Raw genomic sequence first — 15259 nt, 5'->3', positions numbered from 1 at the left:
ATTGCCAAAGCATTCACAATAAAGGCATCTGTGTCCACACACTGCATTAGCAGCTCCCAAATCTATGTGACCTTCTTCTGAAGTTATGTGAATCAGTCAACATTGCTAGGACCCAAGCACACTCTTCCTCCTGTTCAGGTATCCACGTTAATGCCTGCAAAATCTCATCCCTTAGCTAGCAAGTCATCAACTGCATATAACTGCACTAATGAAAAGCACACGTGTTGAATGAGGTACTGCCAAGGAATTTAGGAAATCGATGCCAATTGATTGCGACAGAATTAAATGATGCACAGGGGCCAATTCATCTTCACTACTGTCAAATGCAGTTAAATGGCTCATTTTTATGAATACAGGCCATCTTATGCTTTGCATTAAGTCCTTGTAAAAGGAGCCTCGTTCAGAAATAATAACTGCAATTGCTGAATGCAGCAATTTTACAAGCTACCCAACATGTTATTTCAGGAGTGGGACAAAGTAAAGAGTTCTGCAGCGTGAATCTCGAACCATTTGTTAGGACTTCCTGTCTCAGTCTCCACTTTGTGGCTGGCAGTTTCAGATTTCTCCAGATGGGACTTTGTGCAAAAATTGAGTAGCAGTGATTCTTTCCACTGAAAAGTTTTTCCAACAAATGTAATGAAGCCTGCCAGACACTGCAGATCCTCACCACACACTGCTCACGAGTGAGGAGGGAATTGGAGCATAGATAGAGCCTGATCCAGGGCATCAGTGTAGAGTCTCACTCTCCATTTTGAGCTTTGTCACAGAAGCAGTTTAAATGCAGAACTTTGCAACTCTCTCTCTCTCTCTCTCTCTCTCTCTCTCTCTCTCTCTCTCTCTCACACACACACACACACACACATATGAACCATGCAAGTGGTTAATCATTCTATTCTTTATATGTAAATATGCAAATGTTTAGGTACACTTAATCACAAGTATATCACTAGTTCTGCGATATTCAGAAAGTTTAACCATTTTCTTATTGAAACATGGAGGGTATACAACAAACAGAAATTGTCTCAAGGCTGGTGAACAGCAGTTGCCATGGCAGCATATTACCCACAACTGAGCAAGTATGCCTGAGGCTGGCTGTGTTACTCGTCCCACATTTCACACACGCACACACACACATCTAAGAGGGCAATGCAGTTTGACAGGAGCACAGTCATGGTGAAGATTCAAAATGTCCTCCCCCAGTGCTTGATGATATCAGTGTAGTACAGAGATCCAAGCATATCTCAAACTTCATTTGATAAGCAAATGATTTGATAAGGGAAAAGTGTAAGCACAAAAACTGAAGGATAAGGCTTCAGTCAATGTGATTGCAGTGTGCTTAGTCTTGTGAAAAAAAAATCACATGTGAACTGGACATTTTCATATGTGATTTTAGGCTTTTTATTCATGTGAAAACAAAACATGTAACTTGAAATCATGTGAACTTCCAATTTTAATGTGACAGATTTTTATAAATGTGAACTACAATTTCCACATGTGAAAATGTGACTCTACACTTAGTGATGAATTCCAGCAGTTTAAGTTTCACTCACACAAGTTTTTGTGGTCGCTAGAATTAGACAAATATTTCACAATATCACGCTCTCATTTCGTAACTATGAATCATTTTTAATTTTCTCCATTCTCCATTCTCCTTTCATGTCTGTAACTCCTTTGTCTACTGTCAAGCATAAAATTGTGTTTTATGTCAGGTCCCCCTGGCGAAAGAGATTAAATAAGTTAAATAAACGAGTTAAACGAGTTAAATAAAGGTTAAATGAAACATAAAAAATAAAAATGATGTAGTCTGTGTGTGTCAATACAGAAACTGAAAGCTCTTGACCAAGACACAGCACCATTGAGATGACATTGAAAGGGGAGCAACAGCCTGTAGATGAGTGGGTGGCTTCTAACTACCCGGCTCAACTTAAAATACTTCTTGAAAAAATTGCGGCTTTTTCTCATCATTATGTCGCTTCTAATTAAACTTTCACTCAACTTGTTGATTTTAAAAAGGTCCCACAGAGATATAGAGAAAGATAAGTATGGAGTTTTTTAATAGATGAAAGTGCTATTTGTTTCTATTTAATGCTCACGCTTTGCACCACTAATAATAGCAAGGAAAATTGTATATTGTTTAATAAGAAGCTTGAAATAGCACAATTGCTACTTTCATGTTCATACCCGGTTTGTTAACTGGTCAGTGTGCCACTCTGGGGTTCTGAGGACACCTTCAGGCTGCTCATTAAATGTGCCACGGACTGACTGTCCCACTTCTGACAGATCAGCATGAAGGTTAAACTGCAATGTCAACATCTGCCCGGGTCATGTGACAATGAGGAAAGAACGCTCACACAACCATTTGTACAGCAGCTTTTAAGCTCCTCCACATACACACTCACACACACACACACACACACACACACACACACAGATCAATGTTCCCGCCCACTGATTATCTGCTCCGCAGAGTAATGGCCTGCCTTTATCTGGTTTCGCATTTTGATCACTGGCCCATTCATCCTGTTAAATCTGGGTTAAACTCCACTGCTCTGTAGGCATCTGGAACCCCGCCTCCCTCCCCAGCATTTTGTTGTTGTCACACCTCTGTTGGGCTGCACAGACGGTGCTATATTAAACAGCTCCACTCCAGACCCGCTTCCAGAGCAAATACTGCAAATACTGTACTGCACCTCACGTAAAGCCTTCGATGGAATAACTCTATAAATCTGCACGGCGCGTGTTTTCTCAGCTGGAGAGGCCTGACTGGGGCCACTGCGTCGGAAGCTTCTCTATTCCACCGAACGCCACAACACCGACCTCTGGTGTTATGACTAGCCCGCTCGTGTGCTTTATCCTTTCAGCACTCTGTCTGCCGAGGGGCTAAGCCAGCGGCTGTCCACACTCATCCTCAGTAAAGCAGCAGATGGACCTACCCAGCAGGTACCTTGATGCTGTAACAGAAGATTTTGATATCTTCTAATACAACTACTATGAGTTGTTACCACTGTGCTGGAATTCATCTACTCAGCAGATTCCACATAGTATTGACGTGGGTGTGTGTATATGTATGTGCCTGTAATATAATCTCAGTGATCAGACATTAGACTTGTCTCTCCCAGGTAAAATTTTTGTTTTAACAATCTGTCTATTGACCTCCAGATATCACACTTGGGGATATGAAAGAAGGACAATTACTCTTTAAGGACAGACAGCAATTGTTTCAGTCCTGTCTATCTAACACATGGTAAAGATTCCAGAGCAAACCCTAATGGATGTAGACAATACTCACTCAAATCACCTTGAGAAATGAGGTTTTTTAAAACAATAAATTAATAAGAGCAGGGCCACAGTGAACGTGGTTGATGTTAAGCAGTATACACATCAAATATCTGCCACAGTTTGCCCATGAAACCTCTTGGCTCATTCCAGAGAAAATGGAAGATATGCAGGGTATTGCCACCAATGTATCAAACTACACTCTGTTCCCGGGCAGGCATCAGTCAACCTTTTGCCAAATACAATAATCTTTCCGGAGGCACCCTGCAACAAAGCAAAATGCGAGAACTGGATAGAATAAAAGTAAATGAAGTAAAATAAAGCAGAAGACATTCTTCTGAGATTCCATCACGAGGAATGAGCAATGGAAAGTGGCTCTGCCAGGGAAAGAAGGGCTCTACACCAGGGGAGTAAAATGCACAGATTGAGCGTCAGTGGGAAGTGGATAAGATCCAAGGACTGGGCATGAGCTGGAAGGAAGGCCCGCTGTGCCAACCTGTCACTCGGTAAAGCTGTCAGGCAAAATCATTTCCAACTGACAATGTAGGTATAATGCGGTGAGTGGATTTAACTGTGAAGTGAAGGAAAGGGGCAGCTCTTAGATTTAACTCGCTATTACTTGTATTTATTGTCTATGAGCATGCTTCCTTTGTATGTGTATTAAAAAGAATATATCTATTAGGTATGATCATTTATAGGGGCAGTCTTGCAAATTTACTGCATTTCATATGCACACACATTCACGCACCTGCACACAGACATGCAATTTCTCTCTCTCTTTCTCTCTCACACACATACACACACGCACACACGCACGTGCACAGACACACACACATCTCTTACACACACAAAAAGGTAGGGGTCCTTGTGTCTAAACTGCTCCAAATGAAAATCACATTGGCCACTCTTTGTCTGATGACTTTCACATGTTCCCATCCATGGCAGAAAAAACACTGACAAGATAGGCTTTCCTAAAGAGAGAGAGAGAGAGGTAGAGAGCGAGAGAGAGAGAGAGAGAGAGATAGAGCAAGAGAGAGAGAGGCAGAGAGAGGGAGAGAGAGCAAGAGAGAGAGAGAGATGCTGGGAAACAGATTCACAGTTTGCTGCCAAAGCCAGACTCCCTCAGCAATAAAAAAAAGCAGTTATAAAAACTGAAAATATGGACGTACAGAAGCGCATAAATAAGAAAAAGAAAGTATGGCGCTCCATCAACAGCGCACACAAAGAAGCAGTGTTCAGCCTGTTTATCAGGCTGGAGGTCTCCATGGCGAGGGCCATTCAGTGCAACGCGGGGCCAAGGGCCGCCATTTCCGCCGCCTTGTTCTGGGGGCCTGACCACAGGGCGGCCCGACCGCAGAGCTCCATCCTGTCTCCCAGCATGCACTGCACCATCACAATGAGCCACGGCGCAGATGGACAGAAGCCTTCACACTTTGGGAGCGCGCTGCTGGTTTATTTATTAATCACGTCTTCCTTCCCAGCACAGGGGATATGGCACGGCTCAAAGGAATAGCAGTCGTCTACGATAAACATCCTGCGCCCCACACTGTTAAAGCCGATGACCAGAGAAAATTATGAAAATAATCCAGGGGTTTTTTATTTTTTATTTTACTGTCTTGCTATTTGAAAAATTCTACTGCATATACAAAGGAGGATCATCACAGTTGATCAACAGTACGTTAGCAATTCTACATTTGTTAACACTGACATTTACAACAACTGAAAAATACTGTGCTGCATTTGTCAAGGAATTACCAGCTTATCTTTCAGCTCCACATGCTTCACACGGCGTTACGAGCTCTGTACTCCTCTAGAGGTGAAGGCTCTGACAAACTGCACCCGACAGGTGCGATGGTCGTAAACCCTCCCCGTCCCCCCCTTCACCCCCCCCAGCCAGCGCTTCCACCGGTGCGGAACTAAAGCCTCGTGTCGCGCTGTCTCACCCTCGGCCAGTCACCTGTACCACCCCCCGCTTCGCTCGTAAGGCCCCGTTCATGAGGGATCAATGCCAATAAGAGCCCGCGACAGCCTCGCATTGTGAGGCCTGCCTGCTTCTGAGCCGCTGAGTTCTAATCCTTAAGAGCTACTCAGCAGAGAAGATAGCGATAAACAGGCACTTATGCTACAAGTTTCCTTTCTTCATTCCACTGAGTGGGATGTATGGATTTAGGGCAGTGTTTGTAAATATATATATATATATATATATATATATATATATATATATATATACATACATATATGTTTCTTCTTGTCCCTTTCTTTGTTCATGAAATAATTCCATACACAAATTATATAATTCCATACACCAATTCTGTGCCCCTGACTTTGAAGCTATGTTAGCAAGAAAGGCTTGAGAATAAGGTTACCCAGATCATTTCACTCTTACATAAGCTCACTTGCTACTGGTTTGCTTGTTATTTCACAAAGGAAATCATGTGACAGAGCAGCTCAAAGAGGGACCTCATGCATTACATTTTTTGGTTAAAGATCAAAGTACACAGCCAAACAAAAACAACAAACACAGTCACAACATGGAAGACAAAATGGCGACTATGGTCCAAACTTATGACACTGACATAGAAAAATAGGTTGAAACAACTCATCTTTTTTTGCAATATTAGTGATCCATTTCCATGAAGACAGAGGCACGGAGTTCACTGCTATTTGGACCGATAATGTACGTTTAATTTCACTTCTGTATCACACCATTATCCCTCAGGAGTAAATCGCATGTAGACAGAAAGCTTTTGTATAATTACTGAGACAAAAATCCAATTCCATCTTTGCAATATCCTCCCTCTGATGGATTAAAAGTGAAAATTGAGTTCTGTGTGTTTTATCAGAGAATTTGTTATCACCGTTACAGATTTCCCACTCAGACTTCAGTTGTAGGTTTTTAAAAATCTTAATTAATTTGGAAGTGTGGATCACTGGACTGCATTTGAAAGCACCAGTTGAGACATGGCTGATGATTTGGGTACTTTACCCGAATTGCTCCAGAAAAAAATTAATTTGTATTCTAGTACTGCTATTATGACTACCACTGGTATACTGCAACTACTAACACAGTGGTACTACAACTGCCACTGCTACAAATACACTATCTGCCACTGCTAGTACTGTTAGCAGCAAGAATAACAATGACTACTACTAAAAAAACTAATAATCATAATAATAATAATAATTATTATTATTATTATTATGAAGAAGAAGAAGAAGAAGAAGAAGAAGAAGAAGAAGAGGAGGAAGAAGCCCATAGCCATAAGCACAGCATAACAATGTCATCAAAATAATAATATCATCAGCTATATCCTCTTCTTTGTGATAATCTTATGGACAACATCAGTATTCCCTGTTAATATATCAAATGGAGCAGACTTGCAGGGAAACTGTAGTGGAACCAGGTGTGAGAGAATGCGTCAGCCAAAACGGAGATGCAAAGACTATGTAGCAGTGCAGATGAATGTAAAATATGCATTTCCTCTCTAAGACAACAAAATGTCTGCCTCTTACATAATCTTCCCAGTTAATATGCATTGGGATGCTGCCATATCCATTCTGCCCCCTCCCCAAACACCCTGCTGGTTTTTCAAAGAGGTCACATGACCACAAACTCCCACTCATCCTCTCCATGAAGATCTTTAACACTTCCCCCATCACACCCCACAAAACACCTCCAAGAAAGCAGCCTCCTATGGTTTCACATCTAAGAATAGCACTCTCAATTAATCTGAAACCAATGTTCTGCCTTTATTAAGAGATGGTTTCCGTTTGTCTGTTGTTTTTTCAATTCTGCTAGGGCACAGAGCTGAACCATTATTTGACAAAGACCTTCTCATTTCCCTCCTCCTGACTTCTCTACATGGGGGGAGGATTAATATTTGGGAGTCAAACGGATGGCTCGCTCCGTGTTGGATTCTGTGCAAAGTGGGGGCTGATGGGATATAGACTCTCTTGGGGGGGGGGGGTTGCACTAATGATCTTGGTGACATGAGTGAAGGAGAAGAAACAGAGTTTCCCTCAACACCAAATACTGTACACTCAAGCGCCACTCTTCACCATGTAATAATCACATGCTTCCAATAATCATCCATAGTATAAAGCTGTTCACCTGAAAATCCAGGTAGATACTCAATGCTGTATAAAGAAGAAATTGAATGGTTCACATGGTGGATTATGATTATGAGTCATGATAACAGATTATCTATCATATATGATGCTGAGAGAAAATTCATTACCAGAGCTTGGCTCCATCTTTTGAAACAGCTATATGGCCATACTTCCTCTTTCTTGTTTTTTAAATGCAACATGACGAGCTACAAAATCACAACTCGTCCTGCACTCAGTCATGGACCAACTTCCTGACTATCTTTCCCTTCATTTATTTACTCCTTAAAAACAGCAACATGTATTCCATACATCAAAATAAAAACCTGTACATAAAACAAGAAAAATGTGAACTGTATTAATTTACGTCTGGAAAAAGGCACCATGATTTTTTGGACCTAGCAGTGTGAGAGTGTGTGAGTGTGTGTGTGTGTGTGTGTGTGTGTGTGTGTGCACTTTGCTTATGTTTTGTGCTTGTGTGTGTATGCATGTTTCCTCGTGTGTGTGTGTGTGTGTGTGTGTGTGCACCTTGCATGTGTTTTGTACACATTTGTGTGCATATGTGTGTGTGTGTGTGTGTGTGTGTAAAAATGTGTGTCAGGCTGCAATCGGATGACAGCCCTGTCACGGCAGAGTGATTAATCGCGGCTGCCGTGTATCTGTACGATGATGCGCTTGTCTTTGTGCTGAGCTCCTCTCCCTCCCCCCCAATGAGGCTCTTTTTTATGAGCATCGTAACAACAAACCGACCGGTCAGCCATGGCTTTCAACCTGGGTCTATGAATGTCCCACACGGGAGAAATAAATACACTCCGGCTAATGACGGCACATAAATATCCTGCACAATTACAGCCCCGACATCAATGGTAACAATGCAACATTAATCTTCTCGCATATAAGCTGCACAGATCGAGACGCACTGTACAGCCACTGTCATGAACAGTCACCACGGAGAATTAACGGAATGCAATGACTTGGGGTGCAAAAGTACACTCATTTTAAATGCAATATTTCCATCAGATGCAAAGGCTATTTCCTTTCAGGCAAATACTTTTTTTTTTTCACGTCAATGAGGATTTTAATCACAGTCACTGTACCTTAAGACTGAACAAATTGACATTTATCATGCCCCATGAAACACAGCAAAGCCCCCCTCTGATTCTACTCATCAGAAAATTAAACAATAACGTCATATGAATTTTCTGTGCGTTATCCTTTCAGAGATTGTTTGAATGAATTCCGCCATACAGAACGGATGAGGCTGCCCTGCTTTGTATTGCATGAACGAAAGCAGTCGCAAGTAGGTTAAACCTCTTTGTAAACACCTCTATGGAAAACCCTAAGCTGACCCTTTGTCCGGACTTACTGGTACCTTTTGTGTCTTGGTTCTGGTCTTGGTTCTCTTCTGGTGTAGTTTCCATGGCTGGCTTGACCCAATCCACCAAAAATGCTTCCTTTTTACAGATACTTTTACTCTATGCTCTAATTCTCTCTCGCTCTCTCTCTCTCTCTCTCTAACTCTCTCTCTCTCACGTACTCACTCACATGCTCTCTTTCTCTCTTGCTCCCTCCCCCCCCCCCCCCCCCTCCCCCTGATTGAGTGGCGTGCCGCTCCTCGGAATATCGCAATCCCTTTCCAAGATGCAAAGGTCTTGTCCGATCGGCTTTTCCCCAGCTTAGTGGTCAACAGACAATTCTGCCAGCTAACGCTCTGGCCATACGTCACTCCTAATCTCACTTTAGGGGGAATTTTTTTTTTGTTCTCCACTTTCTTTATGTAGCGTCAGACAGGATATTGTGGGAATAAAATGAACTCCCCCCCTCTCCCCTCCACAGCACACACACACATAGATGAACATGCATACTTACACACCCTTTTACCCCCTCCCTTCCCTGTCATCTAAGACTTCTTTGGCGAGAAGTCTCCAAATGAATAACAATTAAGAGGTGCCACATTGGAATGGAGTTATTACATCACAGGGGGGAGGGGGAAGCTATGTATGGAGGAGAAATACCCCCCCCCCTCCCCCCTTTACTGGGGCAGTGTGCAGATAAAAGCCCCAGTTTGCTCTCTGCTCAGAGGGAGAATGCATGTCATCGCACAATCCCCACCCTCTCTTTCCCATCGGACCACAGTGGAGGGGGGGCTGGGAGGTGGGGGGACGCTCCCCAGTCTGATTCGCACCATATGCCCCCTGCTCCTGCAGCATACATTAACAGCATCTGATCGAACCCCCCTCCTCCATCTGCTGACCCCCTTCAGAGAGAGAAAAAAAGGAAAGGGGGAAATTGCCCTTTAGAGGAATCACAGAGCGAGTGAGTGTGTGTGTGTGTGAGAGAGAGAGAGAAATAGAGAGAGACAGAGGGAGACTGAGACAGAGTGACAGGGACAGAGAGAGAGAAACAGAAACAAAGACAAATCTGAGGTCTACTTGTTTGACTGGATCAAAACACAGGCATCATGCAACATGCTAATGACAAAGGTGGGGGAAGCTTGAGATCTAAAACCGCAGGGAGGAAAATGAAGGGGGCATGTTTTGTGTGTGTGTGTGTGTGAGAGAGAGAGAGAGAGGAGGGGGGTGTCCTAAAGGGTCTATAGACAACATACACAAAAGTAACCTTCTAATCAGCAAGAAAAAACATGTGTTTAATTTTGTACTATTTTGTACTGATAGAATGTGAAGAGGAATAAAACCAGCATGGCCACCTCAAATTTCCATAGTCAACAACTCATTCAAAACAAAGTAATCATCATCTGTATGAAATCCCCTTAGAAAGAGAGCCATCAGTCTGATTCACATTATGTCACTTTGAACACCATTAAGATAAACAAACCCCGTTGTACTCTGCCACAGATATCTAATATATGTCTAAAGACATCTCTCACTTGTAATTCTCTAAATCTTTCTCAGTTAAATAAACTCTCAGCTCAAATGTGAGAGGTATGAACATGTCACACAGTACAGAGAGTGAAAGGAATATAAAATAATAACAGCAGCAGTCAAAATCAAGCCGAATGCCTATATCATAAAATATTTCAGTTTTATCAAGCATACATTTTAGGCATCATTACAAAGATATTGCTTCAATGCAAAGCAATTGTGGAAAAACTGGTGAAAAAACCTGCTCCTACTATCCCGGTACGGTGTTGCTACAATGCCTGTACACTGTTTTTACACCGAAAGTGTAAAAACATTGAATGCATACATACCCATACATGTGCTATACTAACCGGTGGTACTAAAACAATGTTATTTCAACCAAATTATGGAGCCGTATGGGGAAAAAACACTTGTCCACTGGTCTGCTATTATGCAGTAGTATGCATTGGAAAACAAGGAGTCTAACTGAAGGCTAAAATTGCACTGGGGCCATTTGAGGTAGAATTAATGCCGTGAAATGTGAGTGCAGCGATATAAAGCGTTTATACGGTAGTATACTCTTACAAAATTCCAGCCACGGTGCACCCACGTGGAATTTTGAATGGAAATGCATGGCAAAGACATGGTGAATTTTACACAACACTGCACAACACAAAAATTCCAAAAAGTTGTGATTTTGCAATGGCACAGTACACTACATCACACAGTCGCATTGCTGCTGTGTTGCGCTGGGTGGGTGTGAGCCACGTGGTAAGTGGATGAAGGAAGTTTCCCAGTGAGTCTTTCCGTCCAACTTCCTTCAAACTAATGGCTGCCAGTGTCATTAAAAAGACCAAAGTTGTTGCACAAATGAAAACCATGTCCTAATTACGCTGGGCTCCCCAGAAACCAGGAAACTGAGCAGTCCAATAAAGCGGCTTCTTTAGAAGATGAAAGGATCAAACAATTGCAAACACATGTCCAATGGCTGAGTTCCCACCACACAGGAGGCAAAACTAGGATCTTCTCTTGTTTACACGAGATGGTCATCAATGCTGAAGTTGCAGCAGTTTCCATTACACCAGTAATCCTTATACGGGCCAATAGTATATATTTATGTATGGAAAGAGCACATCCTGTATGTGATGTTTTGCCCATTAATTTCCATGCGTTTCCCCACAGCATACCACCATGTCTCTCCCATCGGATTGAGACCCGTACAGTATATACAAGGGGGATCTCGACAGGATGTAGCTTATAAACTGCTGCATTTCTACTCTCTGTCTCTAGATATGGTGACTGCCAGAGGAGAGTTTAATTTTGAGTGCTGTACAATAGCCTTCCAGTGGTCTAGTCCTCAGGGAGTGGCATTTAAAACTCTACGGGTGAGTTTATCTGGCCCCCTTGCCTACTTCCTTACTGTTATTAATGCTTTACAGAAGGTCTATTCAAAATTAGGTTTCTGAGGTAGTAAACTAGCAGGGGCAGTGAAGGGATCCCATGCTATGCGCAGTAGTTTGATTCAGTGCAGTTGTCTCATTGAGTAAGGTGTACGCATTGCTTCTTTTAACTGTAAAATGTGTCTACATTGTTAAAAGGTTATATGGTTCAGCCACACCACCCTGTACCTTTTCATGTGAAAACTATTGAAAATAAGGCATAATCTCGAGTCCTGTAAAACTAGCTTGAATGATGCATTTTGCCTCTCAATGTATTTTTTAAAAATTGAATAGAACAATTCAGCATCGCCTTACATTCTCTGTTGAAGAATAGAAAAATAGCATATGAAGCATGTTTCCCTTTGTACAGCATTATACATATCTTCCTAAAGTCTCCATCTTGTTCATATAGTCATAAACAATGCATTTGTTGTGGATAATCTTCTCAGATCTTGGATCAAAAACATTATGACACTGTTACCATGCCAAATGGAAACTATTTAGTCATTCTACTTGGGTGTGAAAGGACTGAAGAAGAGCAGTTTTTAGTAATGCTGACAGAACATAAATGATAAGGATTGACCTAGTAATCATCCCCAATGGCACAAAGTGAAAGTTGTAAGTTCTGCCTGTAGAGTCCTTTGTGCAGGATATCATCTTCTGAATGTTTCTATTGAATCATAATTAGAATTACATATTTTTCAACAAATTACAGACAAACTTTTCCCCAAAAAAAGTGCTTCTTTAAAAAATTTTAAAAAAGTAAAAAAAACTTGTCCATACAGCATTTCTCACCTCAGTAGACTAGTAGACTAAACTTCGTCCAACTCGTTAATAGTTGGCAGTCCAAGAAGAGAGTTTCTGGCGTGGCCAAGGGGGTATTGTTTGCCCTGTTATTAACATGCAAGGTGCTGGGACTCAGGGTTGGGTTCATGAGAACTTCTCCTCTTGTATGGGGGGACAGAGGAGAGTGGGTCTTCACGGGTGAGCGAGCACTAAGGGGTCTATTCAGGACCCACTCTCAGGGCATAATGACCAGCCCTCAATGCAGGTCTCTGCGTTCTTCAGGGCTTCATCACCATATGAGGCACGCCCCCCCCCCCTCCCAAAAAAAGGGGGGAGAGAGAGCCTTGTCTCCTTTTAGGAAACACTGTTAGCAGGACCTACACCTGGTTGTGAAGTTACACATTCCTGTAAGATGTTTAACTTAAGTCATTGGGTGCAGTATCTACAGCCAATTTAGGCCATGGAAAAATGATAATCAGTGACAATTTATCATCTAAATGTCTGACATCCCTGCTGTAGTATTTTGAGCTCTGAATTCTCTTGCCTTTACTCCATTTATTCCATTTACCCCTTTAAATATGTATAGCATCTCCAGCACTTGAGGTTCGGGGCAGGTAATGCTGGCTTGGACAGCTTTGCTGCTGTCTTTGCAACCAATGTATTGCACATCAACAAACAAAAGCAATCATAAGTTCAGGGTCACAGAATGAAACCTTTTTTGTTGTCACACAGTTTTTTTTGTATTATTCTGCAGTCAGCCAGTTGGCAAGAAATTGCCCCATTAGAATGTGTACTGAAGTGCATCAACCAATGACTACAAAGTCAGGAGCTAGAGGGAATATAGAGGCCAGGGCCGATCGGTCAAATAAACAGCTGTTTGCTCAGAGGACGGACCAGAGCACATGAGCGGAGCAGAGTAGACTAAATTTTTGCACAGAGCGCAAAGTGGCTCAGTATCATGTCCAATTATTATTGGTCTTCAGTCTTACTCTACACCACACTGGCATTTCAACTCCAACAGCACAATGCTTTGCGGGCCCAGAATGCACAGTGCTAAACACACACTTAGCTATCTTGCTCTAAGACTGAGGTAGGAAAATATGTTTTTACAGTAAATGACTAAATAAAAGTACAAATACATTATAAGTGGAGGATGGAGAAGGAGGTGAATGAGAGCATGGAGACATTGCTGCCACTAGCAAACATAAAACGTTTAATGCACAGAGGAGCACTTGCACCAGCTCTGTTTTGTTCATACTGTGGCACTTCCACACAGACCAGAGCTACTGGGGCCAGATCTCCTGCTTGAATCTGCAGAGTTTCCCTCGACTGCCATAAGGTATATCTTCCAAGGCCAAATGTGAGGCACTACACAGCTTCCTCCTCTGAACCTCTCAGCATACATGTGTGGAGATGCCATCTGTTGCAGATTTGTTCATGTATTGCTGGAAAATCCACACAGGAATAAGAACTGGTTTTGGGGTTAGCTTCATGGATTCTGAAGCTAATCTCCTTTGGAACGATAACTGAGGCTTGTATACGGATCCAGATCCGCAACAAAAGACCAATTACATGGTTCACACTATTCAGAATCAGGCCAAGAATTTGTTGCCAAAGATGACTTGGGCAAGTGATGGGAGAGTGAGGTTCCATGAACCCCAAAATGGGTGAGGCTGCAATGACCTGTAAATTATTTTTATTTGGTTGAGCCAATCAACTGTTTTTTCTCTCCACAGCAAAACACAATAGTTTGTTTAAATCAGGGGGTCACTGGTAGCATATGATAGCTCTGCCTTTTTAAATGAAACCTCATTCACTTTCATTGCTAACCAGGACTATTGAAATAAAATGTTCAATGAGATGCAATTGAAAATGCTACAAAAACGTTATTGGAGATTTAAGAAATTCTTAATTACTGGAGCCAAATTTAATACAAAAATGATTACTGTTGTTCACCTTGAATGACTCTTAATGCCTTACCCTGCTGTTCCGTGTCAGTAAACTGAACATGGGAGGTTACTACAGATTCCTGGAGAAAGCAGTTGGCTTGCAGGAAGAGAAAGGGCAAGGCAGACTCCCTGCACTTCCTGGGAAATCCCGTTCAGGCAGAAAATGCCCACTTCAGCACTATTAGATCCAACATGGCTTCTGGGGATCAGAAAGTGTTTAGTTTGCCAGTCAGAATTGTGAAAAAAATACTCTGGGGAGTTGAAACTGACCATTGGTCACAAGACACTACAGAGCGCTGCTTTCAGCTCAGCCCCCATCCAGTGTACAAGATCGCACCACTGTCAGATCAGCCAAACAATCCATTTTGACCTTGTGTACTTCACACTTAGTTTCCATTTCTTAAGAATGCTATCATAAAGGAGATCAGAAAATGATGCAGCTGGACTGTACTTGCTCCAACATACAATAACCCCAATGTTACTGACTGCTCTGCTGAGGATTGTATTTCTGTGTACCGTGCCAAATTCTCTTACTCACTGAGGTTTCCCAGTGGAAGTTAGAGCCCTTTTCCAGCATAGGGACTATAGCAAATGAAAATGTTGCTAATGCTGCTATCCTGCATATGTGTTTTCCAGGACTGATCAGATTACATTGAATAGGACCCAAAACCTTTTTGGCACAACAATTACCAACACAGGTAATAAAATGTCTCTCTCAAATGAAACACATCCCTTCCCTTACTATTGTGGAAACCCAGGTTGGTGAATACAAAGAATGCAAACCACAGTATTCTATTGTTCCTATAATACCAATATTTAAAGTATAACAATAATAAAAGTA

At 42.1% G+C, this 15259-nt stretch overlaps 1 protein-coding gene across 4 annotated transcripts in view; it reads right to left on the bottom strand.

Annotated features, from left to right (window-relative positions):
* The window catches only part of LOC135250984 (neuronal membrane glycoprotein M6-b-like), a 49647-nt gene that overhangs the window by 10357 nt on the left and 24031 nt on the right, over positions 1-15259 (bottom strand). The window contains exon 1 of one of the 4 annotated variants that reach the window (XM_064327887.1): positions 8756-8913. The exons of 1 other annotated variant lie outside the window; for it this stretch is intronic. In XM_064327887.1, coding sequence (XP_064183957.1) covers positions 8756-8804 — 49 coding nt within the window. In that variant the 5' untranslated portion in view covers positions 8805-8913. Of the gene's footprint in view, positions 1-8749; positions 8914-15259 lie in introns of those variants that run through there. 2 more of the 4 variants (XM_064327886.1, XM_064327889.1) reach the window with 2 other exon arrangements.

This window comes from Anguilla rostrata, chromosome 3 (genome assembly GCF_018555375.3).
Source record: "Anguilla rostrata isolate EN2019 chromosome 3, ASM1855537v3, whole genome shotgun sequence".
Classification (NCBI taxonomy): Eukaryota; Metazoa; Chordata; class Actinopteri; order Anguilliformes; family Anguillidae; genus Anguilla; species Anguilla rostrata.
The sequence above is the reverse complement of the archived record's forward strand: the minus strand, read 5'-3'. Positions and strand labels throughout refer to the sequence as shown.